The sequence below is a fragment of the Diadema antillarum genome, unplaced genomic scaffold, assembly GCF_040938485.1.
Source record: "Diadema antillarum isolate AM-2024a unplaced genomic scaffold, OU_Dant_1.0 seq00000218_RagTag, whole genome shotgun sequence".
NCBI lineage: Eukaryota > Metazoa > Echinodermata > Echinoidea > Diadematoida > Diadematidae > Diadema > Diadema antillarum.
The window spans coordinates 231,102-259,000 of record NW_027271273.1 but is presented as its reverse complement, the minus strand read 5'-3'; the positions used below and the strand labels follow the sequence as shown (position 1 = coordinate 259,000).

Sequence of the window (27,899 nt, the reverse complement as noted above, 5' to 3'; positions counted from 1 at the left end):
CAAAAATATCACTGCTATTTGAGCTAGAGTAATAAAGTAAAAATCTGTAATATGTTGTTTTCTTTAATATTGACACATATCCTGGCTGTACGCACTGAATACCTGACGGCTATGTCATCAACACAGTGATGATTATTACAGACATACATGCAGTAATGCCCACAGTCATAAGTAATTTATAAGTATTTTTTACAAGTACGTACAGTACAATTTGTAAGCTTACTACTTTATGAGCTTATCACTGCAATGGTATGCCCAGCCTTGCTTGTATCTTCACATTCATAAATGTCTATGTTAGAAATTCACCTGAGGACAATCCTTGCATGCATTGAGACAAATTGATCCCACCAGTATCAGTTCTCTTTGCACTTAATCAACTTAATGTCTTACATTTTATTGTGGATAATGGCCTACGTAGAAGTTGTGGTTCATGTTCCGTAAGAGCTAAAAAAAGGACTGGTTTCGTAGAGCTTGATGTTATTGATATCTTTGTATCTTTGTATATATGTTTGTATGTTTGTATGTATGTAAGTATGTATGTATAATGTACATATGTATGTTTGTATATGTCTGTATATTTGTATGTATGTATGTATGTAAATACCTACATAATTTATGTTTGTATGTATGTGTGTATACATGTATTTATGTATGTATGTTTGTATTTATGTTTGTTTGTCTCTAACCATGGTGGTTTTCTTTGTAGCTTGAAGAGGAAAACAAGAGGCTTGTCATCTTGAATGAGGATGCCAACGAGACAATCAGGAAGCTGCAGCTGAGACTGAAAAGTGAGTGCTCCTCTTCAAGTGGTGTCATTCTATGAAGTGCCCCCCATCGTCCTTTTGTCTCAAAAGAAATTCTACCATTGTGGAATGTTGTGCAGGATTGGATTATGTCTACCATGCTACTCTAGAATGTCTGCCAAGATATTTCTCTTTTCTTATATCGTGGGCAATGAATTAGTGACTTTCCCATTCCTGTTTGTGAGAGAAAAATATGTCCTTGCAAAGATATCCAAAAAGGATGTATTTTTCCTGAAAGAATACTGTGTTTGGCTTGGTTTATTTATATATAATTTCTTCCTGCAGTTGTAGATGTAATATCAGTTTAGCTTTGTAGTAGTAGACAACAACTGTTAAGGTTGTCATAATAATTTGTCTTTACTAGAACAAAAGATAGAAAGCAGCGTAGGGCACATGGCTCACAAGATCATTAAATCAAGTAATTCTCTGTCCGTGAAGACATTCATCTGAGAAAAGAAAGCTGACAAATTTTTGTCTCCACCTTTTGATTCTATTTGCCTTGGCAGATCAAGAGAATGGCCAGTACCATGCGGACATCTCTAGTCAATCCAAAGGACCAGAGGATGCATTGGCAGGACGACCCGCCTCCAATACATCGGAAGAAGCGCCCCTCATTCCGGCCAGACCCACATCATCCAGCATCAGGGAGCACCTCATGGGCATAACCGCGGAAACGGAACTGAATGGAAACGAGATCCATCACAGGCAGGAGGTGTCATCATCGGAGATCTATGACAATGTGAAGGAGGAATCCGGTGATCTGTATGCCCAGGGCTCATCGCCCCACTCACAAAATGGTGATGCCAAGAAAGAATGGAGGACTAACAGGAATGAGGCAAATTCAAATGATGATAAACTAGCGATGGGTAATGGTCACGCCCTGACACCAGGAAGTGAGATGTCTGGATCGGAAGAGGACAACCTTGTGGACAGTACCGATCTTGACCATTCCATGTCTTTGCTATCGACGTCAAGTGGCGGTCTTTCCCCAGATATACCAGTGCCAATTCTTGCCCCGCCCCCTACACCATCGACTCCCAGTGGAGTCAATGGGGTCAACCTTGCTCAGAGCCTTGCCAAAAGACAGGAACAGACTCAGGAGAAATCCTCGCCCAGGAGGTCACCCAGGAATGACGAGGAGGTGGTTCCGTCCGCCCTCTCGCTGATTGCAAACTCGGTCAGTGCAACTGCAGAAATGCTGCAGAACTCCGGCAAGCCGAAGGAACATGTAAAGCTTCAACTCAGCAATGGGGAATCTCTGGACATTTCGCTCCCCACCGTCGAGAGGACTGCCTCGAACGACACGAACCCCCTGGAGCTCAGCTCCACTCTTGGGGAAGGGCTCGACGACGATGTTTTCCTTGAAGGTGGGCTCTCCCGCGACAGTGACTACGTCGAACTGCTCAGGCTGCGCTCCCTGAGCCAGCAGTCCGGAGGCGACAGTAGCTACCAGAGCCTGAAGAAGATGCACATCAAGAAGATGGTGGCTGGGGTGTTGATGGAAGGAAGCCATGAGCTGAGTGAGCTCCCGGAGCTGCCATTGGTAGAGGAAGGTTATCAGAGTCTGAGGAACGTCCATGAACACTTTGATAACCTACGGAGTGATCCGGTCATGTCTGACCAGTTGCCTGACGTCTGTGCCTATGAGGGGGGTGGGGATGAGAAGGTCAGCCCTCCCCTTGACCCAGCCTTTGATGTGGACTACGATGAACCTCCCGATGACGATTCACTCTTCATGGAGGAAGCAGCCGAAAATGAGAGGTCATCGACCTCCAGCAAGCCACCGCCACCACCTGAGAGAAAAGTGCCATCGTGGGTGAGTTACTGTACATGTTTCAGACAGAGTGATTAGCTGAAATACAATCAATGAACTTCTTGCTCTTCTGTTTATCATTTCATCAGATCATTCTTTTTTCTTTTTTTCTTAATTTGGTGGCTTACTGATGTGTGGTTCACAACAATATATGAATGGTTTTATGGTTGCAATCAGCAGTGTACTGTGTGCATATAGTAGAGAGAGATAGGAGTTTTATGTGTCATTATTTAACTTAATAACAAACTGTACTACTATGTCAAGATATGGCTTTGTTTATGAATCAGAATAGATAAGTATACTGTAAAATGCACTTGTAACAAACTGTGCACTGGAATTTATTCTTTCTTTGAAAGATACTGTTGGATCTTGTTGTTCCCCAGTGCAATTATTCTAAGTGATTCTTAATTTGTTTGTAATTCCCAATTTGTTGTGTTTATGGTCAATGTGATAAAAATTCTGTGTGTACACTATCTAGCTTTGCACTTGTACTATCATTGTAAGAGTGGTATTTGACTCAACTGGTATAGACAATCAGAAGCTCAAGTACACATTTCATGCCAATTTCTAGTCCTCTGTTTTTAGAGCCATGTTGTACCAGAAACAGGAATGTGCACACAATGCAACACACTCATGAAAGACTGGAAGAATGATATGGGCGATTATGATAATGCATTAGCCACTCCTGAGTCACACTTGCAGACAAACCACATGTAATGGTGTTTGTGATCCAGGGTGACAGCTGGAATGACTATGGCCACTTTAAGAAGGCTTGTTTTTCTGTCATGCTTTCCTCGTGTGGTAGTATAATTCTGTGCCTTCCATTCACAGCAATTTAAGTTCCCGTCCAAAGTGTGAGGAAAAAAAAAACCGCCCAAGACCATTGAAGTTGAAAAAAAAAACAACACCATCATAATTTTCTTGTGTTGGGGTTTCTATTTATGATCTTGTTTTTGAGAAGTAGCGTAAGGTGCAAAATGATTGTTATGTGTATGTATGTCTGTCTGTCTGTCTCTCTCCACCCCAGGAAACTCGTATCTACACGCTCAGTGACAAGGGCCTCAAGATGTCTCCCAGTGTGGCACCTGTCATCGATTCCTCAATGGGTAGGTATGACTTCATCGCCAGCTGTTACCATGGCAACCATTTGTAATGTGCTGTCAGTCCGCAAAGAGAGATAGAAAAGAGAGAAGAAGAAGAAGAAGAAAAAAAAAAGGAATGAATGCAGGACCACGCACAGCATGAGTTTACAGACAACCAAGCCATCCAGGCCAGTCAGTCAATTCTTGGTATTCAGTGAAATGACATAGTGTAGTACCGAGAAGGGTCCTCCCAGGGCAGGGGGCTTGGAATCTGGAGGGTGAATCTGACACCCTTTCTTGGAACATGAATGATGGCAGAAGTACTTAACTTACTATTTAAATTTCACCTCAGTGATAGTCTGCAAAGCAACTCTTTAAATTTCACCTCAGTGATAGTCCTGCAAAGCAACTCTTTAAATTTCACCTCAGTGATAGTCTGCAAAGCAACTCTTTAAATTTCACCTCAGTGATAGTCCTGCAAAGCAACTCTTTAAATTTCACCTCAGTGATAGTCTGCAAAGCAACTCTTTAAATTTCACCTCGGTGATAGTCCTGCAAAGCAACTCTTTAAATTTCACCTCAGTGATAGTCTGCAAAGCAACTCTTTAAATTTCACCTCAGTGATAGTCCTGCAAAGCAAATATAGACACTTCCTTCACTTCAATCTGATCGAAAAAATTGCCTTCTGCTGCATGTTGGCATTCTCTTTCAAACAACTTCAAATTGCTATTTTTTGTTCGTTTTGTTTGCTTTTTTTTGGTTGCTTTTTTAATCTTATCATTCTACGTGAAGGAATGTACAGCACATGTAAGGAGCTGAATGATTACATACTTTTATTACATATTGCAGTAATTAGTTTTAAAGAATTTGAAACAAGACAGCCAAAAAAATAAAAATTCTTACATTAGCCAATCATGTTAAAGGTGCATACTTCTTTACAAATGATTTGTTGGTCATGGGTAAATTGTTTGGCAGATTTTGCATGACATACAAGTAGTAGCATGCAAAACATCATATTGCAGGCAGATTTGCTGGATAATTTGATATGAATTTCCAAAGGAATCATTTCCTTTAAAATCAGTCTTCAGAGTCAGCATATACTTATTCCTCATAACTGTTAGTATTTGATGTAGCGAGATGCTATTTGTCAATGTTTACGACATCTTGCAATAGACTTGCATTTCAGGTCTTACATGAAATAAAGTAGTGTAGACTGGTGCCCTCCCCCCCCCCCTCAAGTGGATCATAGCAACCTCAGAGATCCTACTCACTCCACAGTTATAGCCGTTAGCTGCATGTTAACTAGAGCAAGCGGGCATGCAGGACATTACATTGACCAGCTCATGGTCTGGCATGCCAAGTATCTACGGAGGTCGCGGCACCGTGCGGCCTCTGCATGCAGGCTGCATGTGATGCAGTCTTGAATGGGGCACTGGAAGAGGGCCTGAGATCGAGCGCACAAACATACGGAGTATGGTGGCTCCGTTCCAGAGAGACAGGAAAAGGCAAACTTTCCCGCGTCCTAGGAGCTAAACCGAGAAGATGATTATCGGTAGAATATTATATTTTTCAAGAATTAATGCCAAAGCTCTCACTTCACAAAAACACAAACAAGGGGCTGTGGTTACCATGGTATGTCACAAGACCTCAATTGAGCATAACGGCCATATTGTTGAGCCAAGTAGAGATTTTGAAATATACCTAAGGTAAGGTTATTTACACTCAGATCAGAGATAAGATGTTTAACTATTCCCCTTGGGAGGGTGGTGGATCCTGTCTACAGGAATATCTCATATTCTAGGGGATGACTTAACCCTCCCATGACTGCCATCTACATCCTATTGACACATTGTACACACTGCTCAATGCTGATTGCTGATTGGACTGAGGGAGTTAACTTAAAATTTGATTAGATTTGATTTGATTTATTTTTTCATAATAGTTATAATGAATAATGATGAAGTAACAAAAAAATTATAGAAGCATATAAATAATACATTATTAATAATGCATACATACGTAAACACCAAGCAATTCGCGAATGGATGAACTTACACCGAGAGTCACAGTGACAGAATAAGAAATAAGTATTTTCCCTTGTTCAAGGGAAAACTTATGCGATTTCCCCTCTGGAAACGATATACATGTATAGTGCATCTGTGCTGCAGGAATGTTTTTGGAAGTTATTGATTTTCATAAAAATAAAAACGCTGCAAAATAAACCACATACATGTAATTATATTGTATCTGTTTCTCAGTCTATTCATGTGCCTGTCTTTGTCTGTCTTTCTCTCAATGCTTCTTCATTGTGTCCTCTCTATCTTTCGTTCCATCCATCTCTCTCATACACTTCATCTCTGTTTATCTCTTCCATATTAGACGTACTATGATAATGGTTCAATCTGCTGCCTCACAGTAGAGGGAAAACCTAAACAAAACTGAACATCACCCAATTGTTGCATTAGGTATTCAGTGCAGGATTTCTCACAAATCATGCATAGCATTCCCTTCCAGCAGGTGAATTATAATTTTTCACCGGAAGCATAGATGATTGATGGAATGTGAAAACTATAATGGGAACTACCTTCATTTTCTTTGCCAAACTACACCACGTTGTTGTGGTTACAAACCATTTCCTTTCCTCCCCCATGTTTTTTTTTTTGGTTTTTTTCCCCTGTATTTTGGAAGAAAAATATTGTAAATGCATTGCTGGCTGTTGGCCAGAAAATGATTGCATGATTGAGCAAATTTCCGTTTGTGCTATTTCACATTGACTATGTAGCATTGACAATTTAGACATATCACAATTTAGACCGATCTATCTCGATCTCCCAGCCCCCCCCCCCCCCCCCGCAAAAAAAAATATGTATATATATATATATATATATATATATTCCTCTTATCTCAAAAATGATATTAGGAGAATTAAAGTACTATTACAGAATCATATTATTTTAAGTCTTAATTGTGAGCAAAAGCTTTCAATATCAGTGTTATTTGTACTCTGAAAGAGCACTTTTTTTTGCACTCATGAAAAATTGTTGTAGGATTACAGGCTTTTTTAATCACAAATGATTTAACACAGTGTGGATTTTCATCACTGTATTATGTGATTCATTTATCATTTTTTGATGGTAAAGGTATTGCCATTTTTAACCAAGGGGTGAATATTTTTACAGAACAGCCACTTTTCATAGAATGTCATTTTAGTATGAGATCATCACATTCACATATCATATATGTGTCTTGTTCACGGCTTCAGTGAAATAGTTTCAGTCAGACAGGAACTTGCGATTGTGGTAAAAATTAATCACAGTGATTTTCCTACCATTGATATTTTTTTCCCACCAATGATTGAGAGTATGTGCTATAATACCCACAATGCATCTTCTTTCTGAGTGTGCCAGTCATTTAATTTAAGTAGGATGACTAGCAGCTGTGGTGATGGGAATGTGCCTTTGTATGTGATTTGGAAATCTGGGCAGGTAAAAGCACAAGAGTATAATCACAAATTAACATATACACAATGTATTTCAACCATTGGAACTGTTCAAAGAGTACTGTATATATATGGCGTGTCTAAATTTTTGCGAATCGGGACTTCCCAACGATTTCACAAGTGATTAAATTTGCGATCATGGAGTACTATATTGAATGGAGAAATGTAAATGTGTGAATCACTTTCATATCGGGATCAGAGTCATTATCTTTGCATGTCTTTAATTTCGTGAAAAGCACCTGACTCGCAAAATTCGCAAAAATAAAAACCTCGCAAAATGTTCGGTGTATACAGTAGTTTACATATTGACAATCAGACTTGTACCATTTACAATGAATATGAGAAGGTGTTAACAGCCAGGACACATGGCAGCTTGTCAAGCTGCAGAATTGCTCATGCATTTTTCATTCATTGATGTCAGATCGAGAGAAATGTGACTAATATTCTTCTCTGTACCCCTGTGCCCCCATGCTCTGTCTTGTCACCCCCCTCCCCCCACATCCCCCCCCCCCCCCTTTTCTCTTTCCCAACAGTCACACCAGTGCCGGTATGCCTCGTGGAGGAAGGAACCAGCACCAACTCTCTCTTCAGGGATGCGGATGTACCCGTCTACACAACCCTAAGAGGGGTAAGTTTACCGCTCCCAGGGTGACCACCTGCTACATCCTGACCACCCTCTGACAGAAAATCATACTTCTGTCTCAATTCAAAGCCAGCAGAATATCAACACTGATACATTCCCACCTCAGGCCATTAAAGATACTCTACTGGTAACCAAACCCTTTATGACACTTGTCCTTTGTTTGCTGATTGAGGTTGCATCTGCTGGCTCTCTGTCTTTTACAGTCTGCCAGATGTCCCCAAAATAACTATCAATGAATGGGGATTATGTAATCCTCTTAATCTGGATTGTGTCTGATAATGGCCTTTGTGTGGGACAGTCAGTATTGTTACCCTGGATTGAGGGATGGATGTGTCTTGATGGAGGGAAACTGACCCAATAGTCCTTATTAAAACTTTAAAACTCATAGCTATTAAAAGTGCATGAGCCTTGAAAGATCATCTGAGCATGCAGTGTGCAAGTACCAATCCATTGTGATATAGTGCATAATATTCCTCCATGTTGCCTGCCCATACACTTGTACCTCTACTGGTATTAACATTGCTCTCACCTTTTCACATCTGTACTGATACTTGTATGTCTTGTTTATTTTTGTATGTTTTTGTTTGTCCCTTTTGTTTTTGTTTTTATATGGTTCTTGTTGGGTTTTTTGTTTGTTTGTTTGTTTATGAATCCACCTTTTTCTAGTAATCTTTGTGGTGTTCTCCAAGAGAGGATATCAACAATAAATGATTCAAAGCCAGGGATGAAATCTGTTGTATCCTATTTGTCACCAAAAAAAATAAATAAAAAAAACAGAAAGAAAGACCAAACAAACAGTAAAATTCTTGTGTAGAAATGAAACACTTTGAAGTGGCCTGTGTTGGTGTTGTTTTACTGTCCAATTAAGACTTTAATTGACCCCTCCCCCCCCAAAAAAAAAACCCCACAAAACAACAACAACAACAACTGTTCAGAGTAACTGATTATTGCAAATATCAGTATATTCGTGCAATTAAGGTTCGTGCTGAGTGGCTCAAAAACGTAGTCATGGGATCTTGAATTCAAGCTGCACAATCATCAGCCCATTCAAAATGTGCAAAGAAAATTGTGAAGATATTTTTGCAGGTTTTAGTATTTGCGCTTGGCAAAAAGTAGCACAAATACACAAAAACTGATATACTGTGAAAATTTCTGCATTTACAGTATACTGGCGTCAGTACATTCAGACAAATAGGGTGGCCAAATCTTTGGTTTGGTATCCTTTCTTAGAGACTCCAGGGCATTCTACTCATGTTTGTACATACGTCTTTCTGCGCTTTTTACATCCCTCATTTCTATGTTTGCCTATGTACGTGTATGTGCTTTAATAATCTATTTTTCTTCATCCTTTGTGTGCCATTGGTTTGGGGCTTGTTTGTCTGCATTTCTAAAGCTCGTCAATAAGATTTGCCATGTTTCTGACTCTTTCTTTCCAAGCCAGTCAGATGTGCACAACAACAAAACTATCATGACTCTCGCAGTCAGGAATTGATACGTTAAAAGTGATTTTGCAGACTTACAGATGTGTTTATAATGGCTTTCAGAAATCTTGTGTGACCCAGAATCCTATTTGATATGAAAGTAATGAGATTGACATTCGTTTTTTAAAGTGAAAACTCTAAATGGATGCCTTCCTGGAATCAAACAACGTTAATTCACTATTTAGTACTGCATTCAGTGTCTGCAAATCATTCACAAATTTTCCAATAATTGATCAATTCATGTCACACCTGTTTTATTAACCTGTCCATGTCGCATCTTTTTCTGCAGTCAAAGTCAGAAATCAGACAATTGCTCAGTCTCTATGACTCACGTCTGGCAACAATGGCAAGTCCTTTTGCTTTGTGTATTCATTCATTCGCTATGTACTGTGTATTTATGTGTGTGTGTGTGTTTTGTGTTTGTAATTTATCTATGTGTTCTCAAGACTGTGTAGTCCCACTCATTTGTCATCCTGCTGCTTATGGTGCTGGTTGATATACTATTTAGCGATGCATTTCTTTTGTACAAGCTATACTCTACAGCTCTTTCCCCAGCCCATGATTTACGTAAAGGCATGGCAAGTCCAGACACATGTATACATCCTTGTATTGTTTTCTACAAAACTTGACAGCCATCGAAAGAAAGTGGGGGAAAAGTACAGAGTGTAGCTTGGGGATGAGCTGGGTTCAAGTTTCATAAGAGATTGTTCAGTCTGTTGCCATGACTACAAGCCTCTTGTTTTGATGGCTAAACTCAAGAGGGCCTGAGAGTTAGGTGGAGGGAAAACAAGGAAATCAGATGTCATATATAATTGGTAATTGGTTCTCAGTTGCGAAGTGAAGAGTTCTATCTGTCCCTGCTGACTCTCCTCTGCTTGAAATCTATGTCTACAAAATGAGACCTAATTTCAGTCTTGACAATGTTATGGTTTCAGAAAGATCAGTTTGTGTTTTGTTTTTCTCCCCAAGTCATTTTTCAGTGGCTGATACAGTAATTTGGTGGTGAGGAATGGGAGGGGAATGGTTGTCAGAGGCCTTCCTCCTTAATACTCGATGTTTTCAAACTGACACTGCTTTTAGAAATTTCTGTAGCAAGTAGTGGCTAATATTCCCGTTCCCTTAATCAGTGAAGAGTATTCAAAGATCTCAAAAATACTGCATTAATTGTATGTGTGTTTGTAGAATGACATGATAGGCAGCCCTGAATTATCTACTGCTGTTATTCCCACAGGTATGGAAATATGTTTCAAATTCCTTGAATCCCAAGGCAAACAGGAGAAGGGAAAGAAAAAGTCAACCACACCCAATTGAGTATGCAGAGCTTTTCATGTGTGCTCTTCATGACAGTCTCATGTTAAATGTACTGATTAGCCCTATGTGCCAATTGGCACCTAAAACCCCCATAGCATTGTACACACTGTCCAAAGTCCTCAGCACAGAAAGGGTTTATGTCAAGACACACATAATGTTTGAATAATTTTGTCTGTAGGGTTTTGAAGAGCGGATGCTATGTTTCTTGGTTTCACTTCTGTTGTTGAAGTGTCCCAAGGGATGGTTGTGGGATCGGGTTTTCAAAGAAAAAATATCATCCAATTGTCCAACTTCCCTTTGAAAACAATTGCTGGTATGTAGACAAAGGGCCATGATGAAAAAGACAATTTTTTTTTGTGCTGGTAAATGCCTTCTGTGCAGTTTATCTTTTGAAGAATATTGCTTTCTTTGTCACTTTTGGTTGGTCCTTTTTTTTTCAATTTTATTTTCTCAATTCACATGCTGCTTCATATACCAAATACATGCATAATAATGAATAGTACATTATGGAAAGCAGCATTGTGAATTGAGAAAATAAAGGTAAAAAAAAAACTTTTGGTTGGTCCGTTTCAGGACTCTATCAAGGCTTGACTCCACTATGAGCTAAATCTAAATTACTTATAAATCTAATTTTATAAAGATGAAATGGTGACTCCATGGTACATCACAGGGCTTTTGGAATCTATTCAGTGATTACTAACTGTCAAGCAGATGTTTAAGATGTGTCGTATGAGACACTACATCTATGTAACTCAAAACTGTGCTGAAAGAGGGTGACTTCATTATTGTTAAACTGCAAAATCTTCTTGTCCTCTGGCAGCGTTTGACTCTGATCCGCTCCACACCCTTCACCGGCGAGTCCTCTGATTCCTCAGACGATGAGTCCAGCTCTAGCAAGCCGCCCCCTCCCCCTCCACCGGCCTCCCAGTCCGGCCACCACGGCTCCCTGAAGTCCACCAAGGCCCTGAAGGGCACGGGCGGTAGTCTGAAGCTGATGGGCTCATCGCTGGGAAGCCCCAAGAAGAAACTTCTGGCGGGATCGTCTGCCACGCTGCCCGCCGCAGGGCTGAAGAGAGGTGAGATTGTTGGAGACACTTCCAAAGTTAACAGTTTTTGAAGATCGATATCTATATTATGATGGGAAAATTGTTCATCCGTGTGTGGCGAACCCCAAAAAAGATTGACTCTCAAGATAAGCGTCACAATGGAAAAAATCGGTTCAACTTGATTTTGTTTATTTTAACCCTCACAATAATTTACCCCATGATGATTTGGCATGTGTGAAAGGCACTAGAGGAAATTATCGATTTTTAGAATCCAGCCATGCAATTCGCCACACGAGGTCCACATACCTAGGTGCCCAGAATCATGCGCCAGTCATTGTTTAGGTATGCTGATGTGTAGTCTGTTGATTCAAACTGCTTCATTTGAAGCAGAGTGATTTGTGTGTGTTTGTGTGTGTGTGTGTGTTTGAACGGTGGCAAATAAATGTGTTCATTAGGGGTGCTCAATTCACTATACATTGCTTCATTTGCTGCAGCTGGTTAATCCTCTTGGTGCTTTGAGTGCCATTCAGAACACAAAACCCAATTCACTTTGTACACACTGTCAAAAGATTGTGGCACAAAAAGGGTTAAAACCTGGTGAGACAAGTTCAACTAATAGAGATGAATAAAGACTTATTTTCTGGACAGTGAGCTCGAGAAGTATAGGAAAGAAAGAAACTTGGTTGTGGTTGAAACATTTTTAGCTGATGCAAAGAATTCTGTTTCGTGCTTGCATTGGAATATTTATATGGAATCACAAGTATTTTTCGTCAAAGAATTTGACCAATCTTCTATTTGTCCACTTCCAAGGTGTGTCCGCCCACTCATCGGCCTCGGATGCGGACTACTCCATCCCACCCGATGCGGTCAGGGTGCCGTCGCACGACGGCAACAGCTCGGACGAGCCCGAACCCAGGGCCAAGCTCCTGAAGACGTGCAGTCTGGACAAAGCCTCAAAGTCCAGCTCGGACTCTCTGGACAAGTCGGACAAGGTGCGTCATAAAGTGTCGAGATTCCTCCACCCACCCTTTGTGAGTCACGTGCAGGCCATCTCTGTGAGGATGTGTCATTGATGAGAGAATATGGATGGAGTGAGGGATCCAAGAAGTGAAATCATTTCTTCTCAAGATTGTCCCATGTGACAAGGCTTTATTCATTGCAAGCCCCCCCCCCCTTCCCCCCCACGAACAGCTGACTATTACCTCCTTTCTTAAGCTCTCAAAGAATTCAAAATGAGGCAATGTGATATCCAGCATGTTTGACTATGTTGATGTTGATGATTTTGTAGAGATTCCTTGGTCCAAGATCATATACCTTACAAAGGTAAAAAGTATCGTTGATATGTTTATCTTGTTTTGATGTAGCAAGAGTGAAATAATTGGGCTGATATCAAATTTTTTGTATCATACATAAGATTTGGGGAAATATCCATACTTGTACGTATTTGGTTATTTATTGTAATCATATTACACTGTACACCCTAACTATTCAAAGTAATGATTCTTGTGTTGAATTCTTGAGTCTCAAGAATCATTGCTTTAAATAGATACGCAGTACCTGCTGTACAAGGGAACAGAATCATTACTGGCTATTGGGCAGAAGCTTGGTGGTACAGTTGATATGACACCTGTCTAGCAATTAGGAGATGGTCGATTCGAATCCCACCCAAGTATGTATGCCCAAGACTTTTATCTGGCTATCACTCAAATGCTAAATAATCAGTGTTTATTTATGTCGCTGAAGGACAATTTGTCAATCAGTTACACCCTTACTAGTTGTTCAATTAATAAGCCTCAGCTTTTTGCTTGTAAACATGTTCCCCCGAAACAGGAGCCATCGGAAAAGTCTGGCTGGTTGACGAAACTCGGAGGGCGAGTCAAGACGTGGAAGAGACGCTGGTTTGTTCTGAAAATGGGCCAAGCCGAACTCCTGTACTACAAATCTCCGGTAAGTGACCGTAAAAGCAAGGGTGATCAGAACAGCTGGCTGAAGAGAAGTTACTGTGGAAGGGGGAGGGGGAAGCAGGGGAGACCTTATACTCCCAAGGGTGCCAACCACTGGGCGCAAAAAGTGAGTCGAGGTCTGCCGCGCTAAGATTAGCGCCATAGATAGAGGCTTCCAATAGACAATGGATGATGTCACCATGTAAGGCGCAGAGCCTCGGCGGGATCGGGGAGATTGTGGTGAGACAAGAGGGAAACCACAAGCACTTGCATCGACTGCGATCTGCGACTGAGTCTGAGGCTCACTCAACAAACTCCAAACTCCATACAGCATTTGAGTCAGCTGCAATCGATGTTACATAAACTTCATTCATGAAAGTGTGTATTACCAATTGGCGCCTTAATCTGTCATTGAGGTACCAATAAAAACGTTCTAGAAAATTTTTTGGATAGTCCCTTGTACTGACAATTAGACAGGGAAGAATGTTCAGCTAAACAGTGAACATTTCTGACTTAAAGTACTGTGAAGGAAACAATGCAAGTAGGTGTGAACAATAATTGCATTAAGATAATCTGTCATTTGTTAATGTACCTATCCATTAACCCATTGAGGATGGGCTGATTTCGCTACAACGTGCTTTTTCCATAGACACTTGCCCAATTATGCTTGGGACTTGTCCTCAACGGTTTAAATGAATGATCATTTATCATAAAGAGTACAGCTCTATGATAACATTTTATTTTCTGTTTGTTCCGTCTCTGCTTTCGTTCTTGTCCTTGTCATAGTCCTTTTTTAATTTTCTGATTACTTCGCCGGACATCAGGATATCAAAATTTTCATACATGGAGTCCTTGACAGATCTTGAGATGCCCTCACCTTCTAGAGTAATTCACAAATTTTACAAGATATGCTTTTCTTGTGAATTGCTTTTTTCCAGGTAGAGTTATGAATGAAGATTGTATTGCTTACTTGATTATTTATCCAAACCAGAGTTAATATCATTATGATAATTGTATTCATGTTTTGTTGAAACTACGTGATTCAAAGTTCCTTTAAATATTATGTACTCATGTAAGCATTATGTACATTACTTTGTATTACTTTATATGGAAATAAAATCATTTTGAATTGAATTGAATTGAACAAAAGATACAATCTTATTATTTTGTAACAAAATACAACATTTTGTTGCTTGGTAGTGTCAATATTTGATACATTGTTGCAAAACCTGAAAACAACTAATAACATTCTTTGATACGATAGATTATATTTTTAATATACATTTTTATGATATGCATCTATAGGTATAAATGAGAACATAGTGAAAGAGACGTCGATCATGGATAATGAAACAAGACTTATGGATGTATATATAGATGGGCACAAAAAAAAAATGAAAATTCACTCACTCTTTCCTTCCTTTGAAATTGTTTCCTGCATTCGCCACCTACAGAATGACGTATCCAGGAAACCCCGCGGTCAGGTGCCACTAGACAAGTTCTGCAAAATAGCGCCCTCTGAGGGCCTCCAGACTTTTGAGCTGGCCACATCGAAGAGGACGTACTACCTGACCGCAGAGTCTCCGGCCGTCATGGAGGAGTGGATAAGACGTGAGTTCAGCAGACTCTGTCCAACTTGAAGAGATTTTGTTCACCCCTACCTCAATATATATGTCTATTTTAACCCGTTGAGGACAGTTTGATTTTGATACAACACACATTTCCCATAGACACAAGCCCGATTATACTCGGGACTCGTCCTCAACGGGTTAATACCTTTTAACTGGTACTGGTCGAAATTCTAGAAGTGATGACGTAAATCAGATGGGCTTGCTCTGAGATAAACTCGCTACCTGTGGTAAAAACCAAGGGAAGTGTCTGTGATACTATGCCATAGCTGTGTATTTCTGTTCTAGTAGCACAGTTTTGTTAGAAGTAAAAGAGAGCATTTCTTTCTTCTCTTTGTCTTCAAGCAAGGCATAGTGTAAGTCGAACTTTTAACATCAAAGCATTGTCTATAGGCCAGTAATTTATGATTGTATTTAAACTTTACTAACATTTCCTCTCCGGAGGGAGAATCCATGGCAATCCCATAGCTTGTTCAATTCAGGCTTGTCTGGAGCTTTACTGACATAGCAACAGCTGTCAGACGAGAACCATCTGAAATAGAAGTACCAACTGATTCATTTGCTGTTAAAATGCTGGGCCCAGAATCATACATTCATGAGTTAGGAAATGTTGATATGTTTGTTTCTTCAAATTGAATTGCCCTCCCCCTCAGTAGTCAAAAAGTCAATGATAAGCATTCATGCACATATACTGTAAATGTGGAAATTTCGCGGTGTGGAAATTTCACACAAACAGATACAGTACTAGCGCAAAAATTAAAGCATGCGAATATTTTTGCTTGCCATGTATTCCATCAGTTAATGTCTTGATTCCATGGAATAAAAAAATATGCAAAATTAATCTTTCCTGACCAAGCGCAAAAAATTACTCACATGAAAATATCCACTTTTACAGTATATCCAAATATATTTTTGAGAACAGACAGTGTTCAAAAAACAGTTGGAAACAGCTGATGAGAGAGGAAGCCGGAATTATCCAGGGGTAAAATGATGACTACAATAATGCCATCAAAATCCCTTCATTGCCTCATGGTTTCGGATATGTGTGTGTTTTGGCTGCAGTGATTGACAGGGTGCTAGAGAAGTACCGGAAGCCCAGCGAGCTGCCCCTGGCCCTACCCCCAGGGGTCACCATGCAGGGCTGGGTCACCAAGGTCAAACTGGGCAACTCCAAGAGGTGCTGGTGTGTGCTGGCCGACAGGAACCTGAAATACTACAAGGCGGAGAAGGAGAAGGTAGTAACGATGTTTGACACTCTGTACTCACCTGTTCACCAGAGCTGCCAAGTCTATCTCATCCTGCAGGATACTTCCTGAAAACTTATAGACCGATTCGGGTTCGTTGAGAGCAGCAGACAATTTGTGGCACTGGGCGCAGCCACAAGCTCATTTTGAGGTGTCTTAGCCGACCCCCCCTCCTCTCCCCCACCCCACGGGCAACATGTTTATCGCGCACTTGTAACAAAGGTTCGCGCACTAAGCAAGCATTCGCGCACTCAGTACAAGACGCCTATTGGCTAAAACGACCATGCATCAGTTTTTCATTCCGCGCGCGGAAGTGAGTGGGGGAGAGGGGAGGGGGGGGGGGTCGGCTAAGACACCGCGTTAATGGCGCTGCCCATGCCAAAAATACACATAGCGCGTCACAGAATCGGTCTATACAGTCAAACCACCTGCCATAAATAACCACTAAAAAGACATCCCCCCCCCCAAAAAAAAAGCCATATTAAAGACCATGTCTACACCTTGCCACCTCTTGATGTCCACATTTTTTTTGGGTCTTCCTTGTGTGGCTGCTATAGACAGGTTTGACTGTATATCGCTTTATATCCTGAAAAGAAAATATAAAAGTTTTCCTGATTTGGGAATTTTTAAAAGTCCATTAGGCTTTTTTTAATAGTTTTCTAGTGATGTGGTGTAGGCCTGATATTACTGTTTGTTGCCATCAAAGAAGTCAGATACCTTGTTCACCACTTCATAGTCTCAAAGAAAGTTGTATCTTTTGAAAATGCTCATGTGGTTATATGAATATTTGTACGTACATAGACAGATAAATTGGCGGAGAAATATAGATAGAAAGCTATAGAAATATATAAATAGGTTAGCAGATGTAGAGGTAGATAGACAAATAGATGAATAGAAAGTTCAACAAAGAGAAATGGGGACATAGAGATAGAAAGATTGACAAATAGGTAGATAAATGAATAAATAGATTGATATGTGGAGAGAGAGAAAGAGAGAGAGAGAGATAAGTAGACATATTCTATGTCAAGCTGAGAACAAAGAATAGATTTGCAATAATATGCGATGTCTTTGCTTTGCTGCTGTAGTCTGCACTTGGCACCATAGACATGAGAGAAGCTTCCGTAGCTGAGGTGGACCAGTCGGCGGTGTCCGATGATGAGGGAGACGACAGGTCGGAGCCCACCAAGTTCACCCTCTCCATCATCTCCAAGAAGCCAGAGAAGCAGAGCACCACTTTCCTCAACTTCACCTCACAGGAGGAAAAGGTAAGGGAAGAACAATTTTTTTACAGATATCTACTGTATACGCCGAATATTTTGCGAGGTTTTTATTTTCGCGAATTTCGCAAGTCGGGTGCTATTCGTGAAATTAAAGACACACGAAAATATTGACTCTGATCTCCGATGTGAATGTTACGTACGCGTGTACATATCTCCGTTCAGTACAGGACTCCATGATCGCGAATTTAACCACTAGCGAAATCATCGGGAATTCCTGATTCGCGAAAATTTAGACTTGTAAAATACATGGCGTACACAGTAAATTGCTATGACATGATATCTATTTGTGATAGATATCATAATCCGAAAACTTTGAAGAGTTTACAAATAGAAACAGCGAAATGTTTTAATCAGTGTATTCTGTATACCAAGCAGAGAAGTCACTGTCATTTCTAAGTGTTTCTTTTTCCTAATTTTTATTGGATTTCCATGTTTTGATCTTTGCCAAAACCTACAAGAAAGAGCAGTGATTTGATGGATTTCTCATGACATGTTACTCATCTTCATAGTTTTTACTCATCCTCATAATTTTATTCCCAGTGGCACATCTTAGCTGCACTCCCGCAGACAGACTAACAAAGAAACACACCTAAAAGACATATGAACATATACATAGAAAATGAAACTTAATGAGCCGTGCATTTTTCTGCAAACAAAAAACTAATAAACCCTCTTTCCTCCCCCCCCCCCTCCAAGGACTCCTGGTTATACCACCTGATGGTTGCCAGTGGCGGGAGTGGTGGCAACTCTCCGGATGGTGGCACAGAGTTCGAGAGCATCGTCAAGAAGCTGATGAGCACGGACAGCCCCTTGGCCAGCCCCCTCTGGAAGCACCCCGCCATGGTCTTCTCCAAAGAGAGCCGCGACCGCCCCCTGACGACCCTCCTGTCGGACGCCCTCAGTCGGGAGGCGGTCAAGTTTAGCAAGGTAACCCAGTTTTCGAACACGTGCTGTGGCAAAGTCAAGAGGAAATTTGGGTATCGTCGGCTAAACAATGATAAAGGATGAGAAGCTTCTATGATTTTTGAAAAACAGGAGAAATGAGTTGTTGCTTGAAATATTAGCTGGCATTTTAAATGTTGATGACAACTGCAGGAGATTTAGTGTTGCTTTCTCCCTTCAAGGAAGGATTAGCCACGAAATTTTGACAATTTTTATTTTAAACCAATCTTTACAATGAATAAATCGTATTTTACTGGGTATGTGCTTTGATCACATGATGCAAAATGACACATTCATACTGTTATACAACTGAGAACTACACTACTACAATTCCATGTGGGTTTTTTTTTTTCAATAAGACATTATCATGTGCATTCAAAAATGTATTTAGGTATCCTTTTGCATGCCATTATGTAGGATTATACTTCTTGATATATTTTAATATATATTTTATTTCGTGAGTTTACGCAAGAACTCACAGTGAGAGCCCGCTCAACGCGCGCGCAGTCATATCGCTTCTTCGCACGTTTTGCACGAGGGGCTAAGTTCCCTCATCGCAGTCTAAATCCAGTTTTATTCGTCCTTTTAACTGTGCATCGTCGCAATATCTTATCATATTGTGGATTGTTATTATTTATAGCTCAGTTAGAGCTGACTTGTATTTGACCTTTTTTTAAAATGCCTCAGGCAGTTGCTCTCTCTCATGTTCATGTTTATTCTTTCTTTGCCCACAGACATGTAATCTATTTATCAGTGCCTCCCTGGACATGCCTGCAGTCGACTATCACGTCAACCTGGCCCAGAATGCATTGCAGACGGGCCTGTCACACACGGAGCTCCAGAACGAGATGTACTGTCAGGTGATCAAGCAGACCAACCACAGCTCAGCACTGCCTTCAGCGGTAAGTTGTTACATGTCTCAGAGATGCCAACTATTACCTTTTTTTTTTTTTTTTGGCAGTATTCCATACTATTTTCTCCCAAAATACTGCAGGTTTCATGGAAAAATACTGCTTTTCTCAAATTGTAGTACTACATCATATCTTTTGTAGGAGATGATGTTTAAAATATTGAAATGTCTCATGATGAAGTATCAAACCATTATTTTGGACTTTTTCTTTTTGTTTGTTTGTGTGTTTGGTTGGTTGGTTGGTTGGTTGGTTGGTTGGTTGGTTGGTTGGTTGGTTGGTTTTATTTCTGCATTTTCCAACATTATATTTCAAAGTAACATCACTGATGATTTTTTTTTTCAACATTAATGACAACAGAAAAACAATGTAAACAGAACTTGCAAATTTGTCATGAATGAAGACAAATCAGATGTCAAAGAAAAGAAATATTCAGGTGCAAGTTTCTTCAATTTGTCTCCCTCTACAAATTGAATTTGTTAAGATCACAACTTTAATTTGTAGAGGGAGACAAATTGAAGAAACTCACACCTGAACCTTCACCCCTCAGAATATATCTTTCTTCCATTTAAAAGAAATATTTGCAAAGGGAAAAATGCCGCAGACCACACATCATGAGTGTGTGCTTGAAATGCTTTTATTAAAAAAGAAAATTGGAGAATTTGATTTTGGATTTATCATTCTTTCGCCCCCTCCCCACCTCTTCCCATCCCATTCAGAGTGGAGAGGAGAGTCCTCGGACCAGGGACCAGCGGTCAGCGGGCGGCGAGCACACGGTCAGCCAAGCCTGGCAGCTCCTGGCCATGATGTGTCAACTCTTCCTCCCTTCCCACCAGTTCATGTGGCTCCTCCGCAGACACCTGGAGAGATTCGCCGACACCAAGTAAGTCCTCTCCACTGCGCTCCTCTTCGATATTAAAATGTGCACGGATACACCAAAGGGGGCAGAACACCAGAAATACAAAGTATATGCAATGTTTATGTTTTTTTTGGGGGGGGGATGAGGGTAGAAGAATGAAGGATAAAACTACAATTATTTGAGTCACATTTACTGCCAAGATGTAATCATGTGGTAATGATGGCTCTTAATAGGGGATAACTGTTGATAGCGTAGTGTGGTTGAAGGATTCGCAAGTGGAAAACACCTGACAGGGACCGCGACGTGAACGCTCCTTCAGTGGCCCCCTCTTAATAGGGGGAGGTGCTGTTATTGAAGCATTTGGGGGTGGGGGGGGGGGGGGGAGATAATGATTTATGAAATTTTCAGTGAACACACCAATCAAAGAGTTGATATTATTGCCTAGCCTTGCCTCCATGTCCTTGCATCCATTGTCTCCATTTCATGCATTCATATAATCCTGTGTCTGGTTGTCTTTTGTTTTTCTTTTTTTTGTATATTTTTGATCGATTACAATAAGCCTGTCACTGTTAAGTATGATTGATAGAATTCAGTTTGAAGTTAGCTTGAATGTAGAGTGGAATTCATTGTGAGAGTTGGAATATTTGTTGAAATGCATTCACATTACAGGTAATAACAAAGATCATTTGTGATTATAAAAAAAAAAAACAACTTGTGAAATATGGCATCCCAGTGATTCATTGATGCTTTCTGTGCCGGGAACTTTGAAAAATGTGTACAATGCCACTCAACACTCCAAGCACCCATAGAGTTAATCCAGTCATGCACTGATGCTCTTCCTCTTCCCAGGACAGAGATAGGGAAGTACGCCATCTTCTGCCAGCGGTCAGTGGAACGGACCAATAGGAACGGCAAGAGGGAGGCCAGACCATCTCGGCTGGAGGTCCTGTCCATTGTCCAGAGGCATCCGTACTATCACTCCAAACCAATCAGCATTCCAGTCCACTTTGCAAATGACACGTACCAGGTGAAGCTCCCTCCACCCCCCTCCCTTATCTTGGCCATCTGTAATATTTCTTATACTATATGTATATGTGCCATATATTTAGCAGGTCAAATTTTTCGCGAATCATGACTTCCCGACAATTTTGCAAGTGGTTAGATAAGCGGTTGTGGAATACAGTACTAAATGGAAAAACGTGTCCGTGCATGTCACATTCATGTTGGAATCAGAGTTAATATTCTTGCGTGTTTTCAAATTTGCGAATAGCATTAGATTCGGGATATTCGTGAAAATAAAAACCTCGCAAAATATTCAACATATACAGAAGTTAGTCAAGAGAAAGGAGGTTCAGTGATAGTTACTGCTTGGGAAATGTGAAATACATCACAAATACTAGAGCGGAATTCCTTTAAGGGGTTTATCAATTGGATGGACATGAGTTTTTAAAAAATTAAGGTTTATATTGATTGAGAGTTTTCTTGACAAATCATGCATTTTTGCTTGGTGTAAATCATTGATTGCCACCTATGTACATTGTTACATTAATTTTGTCTCCTTGTGCTGTGAATTAATTTTATGCTGATATTTTGCTGTAATGTATCTATCAGGTATTACATGCCTAAAATGCAGAACTTGAATCCTTTCTTGAATAATGAAGCAAACCAACCAAAAAAAACAAAAAAAAACAGAAGAGGTGCAAGGTATTGATCATCTTTTTGTGCATTGCTTTGTCTTTCGTTAGGTTGTTGGCTTTGATAGTTCGATGACGGTGAAGGAATTCCTGCGTCAGTTGAACCATCACAGCGGCATGAGGACAGAAGAGGACTCTGGTTTCGCTCTCTTTGCTGACGATCCTAGCAGCAGGCAACTCAAGCACTGCCTACCGACCAATGTCAAGGTAAGAACTCTTCCCAGTATTGCTCCCTGTCCCTTGGATAGGACATTAAATGGAGGTCCAATGTGTGAGTAAGCCACAACTCACACACGTAACAGATCCCACTTCATTTATTCATTGCAAAGAGCAGGGTGCTAACTCAGTGAAATGGTCCCCCTACTCACCCACACAAGAAAACTGGTGAATGATGACAACCCCTCGTGGTTTGCCCCAGGTGACTAGCAATAGTCAGCAAGCGATATCAACCAGGCACATTGTGCCATACGCTTGAATGAATTAATAGTGCTCTGTCAGCAAATTGATTTTGCTATTCAAGAAAATGTGATAATGTAGAAAGGTGTCTAAACATGATGTCCATGGATTTTGCAATTTGGAAATTTAAGCCATTGTTTTCATCTTTGTCGACATATTTAGTCGAGAGCTTTGGTCAGTTATGGCTGAACTATTTCATAAACATGCAGCGAGGTCCTGCTGCATTTGAAGAATGTTTTCATGTAAATCGTAGATGTTAATGAAGTATTTTCTAATTTTATATTAGGAAATGGGAACTCTTTTGTGAGATAAAATGTAGCTTGTAACTAGAGAAAACATATTCGGCTTATTAATGCAGTGTACAGAAAAGAGCATCTAGTTTATTTCGTTGTTTGTTTATCAGAAAAGTTGATCCACTTCAATGTTAATTTTAGTCATTTCCTGCGAGAAAATCATGAAAAAAGAAGAAGAAGATATTTGCCATCCAGGTGAAAATCAAACAAGTCATTTACATTCATGATTCAGATGTGATACATAGAAAATAATAAAATTGCTTAGTCATGCATTCCGTAATTCGCTCAAGATATTGATAAGAACAAAATAATTAAGAATAGATATCTAGATATTTCTGACACATATATATGGTAATTTAGAATTTGTATTGTATTGTATTGTATTATTACGAAACTAGTATACGTCCCTACCTTTTCCTCTGGCCGGCCATCTTTTCAAGCTATGCTTACAATGACAGCCCTCTGCATAATCGCTCCATAATCATAATTGTTGTAATCCCCGCTGCATAGACATGCATACTGTATATTGTATCATTAATTACCTTTTATATCTTTGTTTACGCAAGTCAAACGACTCTGTTTTGAATTTATTTTGTATATTTCCCACATGTTCATGATTATGTGCCTTATGTATATTGATTTGCTGATTGATTTCTTGATTTGCAGAAAATAAAGTATCTATTAAACAAAACAAACAAACAATATTGAAGAGAGATTAAAAGATGAAGGATAGAAGAAGAAAGGATGCCACTGAGAAAAGAAAATGCTAGAAAAAAAAAAGGAAGAATAGAGAGGGGAAGAGAAAGAAGAAGGAAGGAAAGGAATAAAAAGAGAGAGAGGGAAGAGAAAGACAATATTCATAGTAATTCATGTATTTCACAAAGAAAACAAAAGAAAAGAAAAGGAGAGAAGAGAAAGTGAAGGAACTAACGGATGAAAAATGGTCTTCCCTCTCTGGGCCAGATCTGTGACGTCGTGTCCAAGTGGGAGCAGGCAGCGAAGGAGTCCAAGGCAGGCAAGAAGGACGGATCGAGACTTATCAGACTCACGTACAGACACCGGTCAGTTGAATCCCTTGGTCCAGACTTCCATGGACCTCAGCATAGCTCTCATAAACCTTCTCAACAACAGTTTGTAATTTACAATGATTGGCAGTTGGTTGCCTCTCTACCAGCTGGCTACCAACCAGTGAGCTGGGAGAATTATTGGTCAGTTGCCCGTGGCATCTGTGTGGAATTTGAGTTGCAAATAATTACAAGACCTGTTGAAGTTTGAGTTGTTTACATTTCTGTTTTTTTTTTTCAAATGAAGTGTATAATGATGGTTGTAGGCAGCATTATGAAACAAGGTCCTCGAAGGTTTCAATATGAATTCATAATGCTATAAAGCTCTGTTATAAAATGGATAGAGAAAAAGAGCTGATATTTTATGCATCTGTTTAGTTTGTAGTTTTCCATGGCAGTCATAGCATATTTCAAAATGTCCGATATGATGAAAGCTTTAGTATTAATGGCAGTTTTTGTGTGCAAACATTGAAAAGATGTTTTCTTTTTTTTCTGACCATTGTATTTTTTATGTCCCATCAATCAACAATGATTGATCCATATTCATCAAAGTTTGTGGTGTGCAGTGTCATATGTGGTGTAAGGTATACAAACATTGTTTTTTTTAATGGTCTTGTGTTTGAAAGATTACGTGCTCTTGTATGCTTAGCAGACATGAGCTGCCATGCTGCAAGCTTTCATCTGTATTCATGCTAGAATGTTTGTCTCATCACAAAACTTTTCCGCAGGGAGTACCATCGTCATGGTTGCCAGAATGAGACGGACAGGGAGCGTCTGCTGCTGGCGTACCAGGTCAACGCCGACCTCGTGGCCGGCAGGTTTCCCGTTAGCAAGGAGATGGCGGTAGAGCTGGCATCGCTCATGGCTCAGGTACGTCTGTCGTGTGACCACTTTTTTCTTCTCGAACCATCAGTAATGCCAGTAGTAGTGAGCCCTATTGTGTCAGTGTGTAGAGTAACTGCGTCAGTAAGCGGCCGTGCAGCCGTTCGCGGCAGGTACAACATACACGCTAATATACCGCTAAACACACCACTGCACTGTTACATGCACACTACACATATACTAACACACTAGCAATCAACAAAAACCAACCGATAAAATGGGCACAATCTCTGACGAAAGTGAAATTTTCTCACCGAAATGACAACATATCGCATCCAAAATGAAATTTTCGGTACTTCTTAACATAACAGTTAAGAAACAATGGTCCAAGAAACTGGATTTTTTTGTCGTTTTCTCGATGTTCATGGATTTTGAAAACACATCCTCACGTAAAATAGAACTTTCGCGAGCCGATGTGGGCCGCCATTTTTTTCGGAAAGTGGATGTTACCATCGAAAAAAACGGTAAAAACACGAGAAAGACATCAACAACACCGCCAGAATTGCGATCTTGTTTGCGGCCAATGCATGTGCGCACGCTATTTTCACGTGCTTTCGCAATGGGAATTGGCGCTTACGCAATGTTCGCGAGACATGTGAAGGCGTTTCAGCTAAAGATCGCGGAGCACGCGCGTATTGCATAGGGATTGTACATCGTGCCGCAAGCAGAAATACTACGTCGCATATCGCCCTTATCGGCGAAAATTGTGCCGGGTTTTGCCCTGGTAAATCATGAAAACTGCGTTGGTCAATGGTTAATTTCTTTTACGAAAACAATTGCGTTGATGAATAATCTTGTCTATGATATATGAAATGGTTGAAAATAATTTGCCTGATTTGTTTACAAGTTGGAAAAACCCTTAACAATGCTTAAACTGCCGCAAACGGGATATTTTACTCTAGACGTTTTGGCAGCATTCATAGTCATCTTCAAGCTACATTGAAAAATAACAACAACAGAATCCAAAACACTGTCTGAGTAGCGTTATACTTGAAGCAGTATGTACAATATTTGATACACTTTGAAGTTTTGTCTGCTGGGCTTGCAATGGGGCAAAACCTGCATCAGTGAGTGTTGTGTTTTGTAGTGCTGTAGTAATACCTTGTGAAGGCAAACTTTTCCAAGATCAGTCTTTAACCTGTTGAGGACGAGTCCCGAGTATACTTGGGCAAGGGTCTATGGAAAATGCGTGTTGTAGCAAAATCAAACTGTCCTCAACTTGTTAACCAGCTGTGAAGACAACTTACTGCTTACTTCTCATGACTGTGACATGCTTAAGGTCTTTGACAGTACATGTTGTCTTCTTTTGCTCAATATATGATGGATGAAAGAATAACCACTGCATTATTTCCCATGAGTGGGACCACTTAACCTGATTTCATTTTCCAAGTTGCTGTGGAGTATGGTAGCCCTACTACATATTGACCACCCTTTTTTAAACCGACCGCGTAATATTGGCGCACAAAACGCTTAGTACGCACTTCACTGCGCGCAAAGCACATAAAAATGGATTGGCTTTGACTTTCGATGAGGATGGTGTGGGAAAACGCGAAAATTCACTGTTTATTAATGGTTTTAATCAAGGACAAAATTTCGAATGAATATTTTCACCGAATCATGATGTAATGTCTATGGAAGTTTGTCAAAAGCTTCGTACAACACAGTGTTAAATACAACTCGGTTTGCGTGCATTGTCAATGCAAAAACAGCGGTCGATCTCAATAAGGAGCGTTACCGCGGGGAGCTGAAACGAGGCCACGCAAGTTCGACGGCGATATTTTTACACTGAAACTTCAAATCGAAAAGGGAACAACGGCATTTGATAGTGCTGGATTTTCTCAATCACGTAGGTCAAGTTTTTTACGTGAATTTCAGTGTTAAATATTCTTATCAAGCAAATAAACATTAGGCGGTCGATGAGTAGTAGGTCCAACCCTACTGCACTAGTAGTCTTCTCACAACATCATGATGGTCTGCTGTATTGATTTCTCCTTTTTTTTTCACATACGACTACCGCATGCATTATAAGGTTGCTTTGAATATATATGTATTAGGGACAATGTTGGTATGAAATTGACAATTCATGTATTGATATCTATGTTTCTACTCTCTTTTTTTTTTGGCATACTATGTATCAATTTGTATGGATTTTTCAATGTTCTAGGAGAAAAATAATGCAGAAATAAACCAAACCAAACCAGACAACAGAGGTAGGCCTGGGGTTCTGCTCAAAGTCTTGTTTTTGCTAGTACCCCTTAGTATTACAGCTGTCTAAGGAATATCTGACAAACAGATGAGATTCCCAGACTTCCTACTTTAATCCTCTCACCTGGGTACGGTCAGAAGGTGATGATGATGATGATCAACAGCCTTTTTATAGCCCCATATATCTGTTGTAGAAACATTCAAAGGCACAGATCGACTGTGATTATGATTAGAACCTCTACTCTCTTCCTCTTGGCTCGGTCCTCACAACTAGATTGACCACGGGGACTGCAAATGTGCGTCCACGTCCGACCTTGGTTCGACCGGTGGGTCCACCAGCTCACTCTCCTCCCAGAGCGCAGACTCCGTCCTGGAGAGGTTCTACCCAGTCAGGTACCAGCCGGCCGCAGAAAACGAAAGAAGGTGAGAGGTGGGCCACCCATATTTGGAAGGGGTGGGGGAAGGGTGGGAGAGAATGATGAAAGATGTGAAAGGTCTCATCTGCCTGACTTCTAAACTGACCCAAAGTTTTGCTTTGTCTGGCATCACGAAAGTTTTTGCCCAACAATCTCTTGTCAAACTGTTCACATCTTCTGCTGTGAGAAGTCTCAGAATTTGTATTAAAGTATCCATTTATTTGGATTGAGTGGATAGTGCATAATCCTGTAATCACAGGTATTCTGTTCGATATTTCTCACACAATCATAATTGTCATACAAGGGATAATGGTTTGACATGTTGAAAACATAGGGTCACAATTATTTTAGTTCTGTCCGTGGTATACAATAAAGGTTAGAGTATACCTTGCAATCAAGTATTCAAA

At 40.2% G+C, this 27,899-nt stretch overlaps 1 protein-coding gene across 1 annotated transcript in view; it reads left to right on the top strand.

The window, feature by feature from the left end:
* Nucleotides 1–27,899, top strand: part of LOC139729135 (pleckstrin homology domain-containing family H member 1-like) — a 113,511-nt gene that overhangs the window by 76,847 nt on the left and 8,765 nt on the right. Inside the window, exons 5-22 of the mRNA XM_071640065.1 lie at nucleotides 707–788; nucleotides 1,310–2,619; nucleotides 3,644–3,722; nucleotides 7,731–7,825; nucleotides 11,453–11,708; nucleotides 12,489–12,670; nucleotides 13,509–13,625; nucleotides 15,076–15,232; nucleotides 16,312–16,484; nucleotides 17,579–17,758; nucleotides 18,470–18,700; nucleotides 19,450–19,617; nucleotides 20,343–20,506; nucleotides 21,332–21,509; nucleotides 22,228–22,383; nucleotides 23,889–23,986; nucleotides 24,718–24,859; nucleotides 27,351–27,499. Coding sequence (XP_071496166.1) covers nucleotides 707–788; nucleotides 1,310–2,619; nucleotides 3,644–3,722; nucleotides 7,731–7,825; nucleotides 11,453–11,708; nucleotides 12,489–12,670; nucleotides 13,509–13,625; nucleotides 15,076–15,232; nucleotides 16,312–16,484; nucleotides 17,579–17,758; nucleotides 18,470–18,700; nucleotides 19,450–19,617; nucleotides 20,343–20,506; nucleotides 21,332–21,509; nucleotides 22,228–22,383; nucleotides 23,889–23,986; nucleotides 24,718–24,859; nucleotides 27,351–27,499 — 3,917 coding nt within the window. The remainder of the gene's footprint in view (nucleotides 1–706; nucleotides 789–1,309; nucleotides 2,620–3,643; nucleotides 3,723–7,730; nucleotides 7,826–11,452; nucleotides 11,709–12,488; nucleotides 12,671–13,508; nucleotides 13,626–15,075; nucleotides 15,233–16,311; nucleotides 16,485–17,578; nucleotides 17,759–18,469; nucleotides 18,701–19,449; nucleotides 19,618–20,342; nucleotides 20,507–21,331; nucleotides 21,510–22,227; nucleotides 22,384–23,888; nucleotides 23,987–24,717; nucleotides 24,860–27,350; nucleotides 27,500–27,899) is intronic.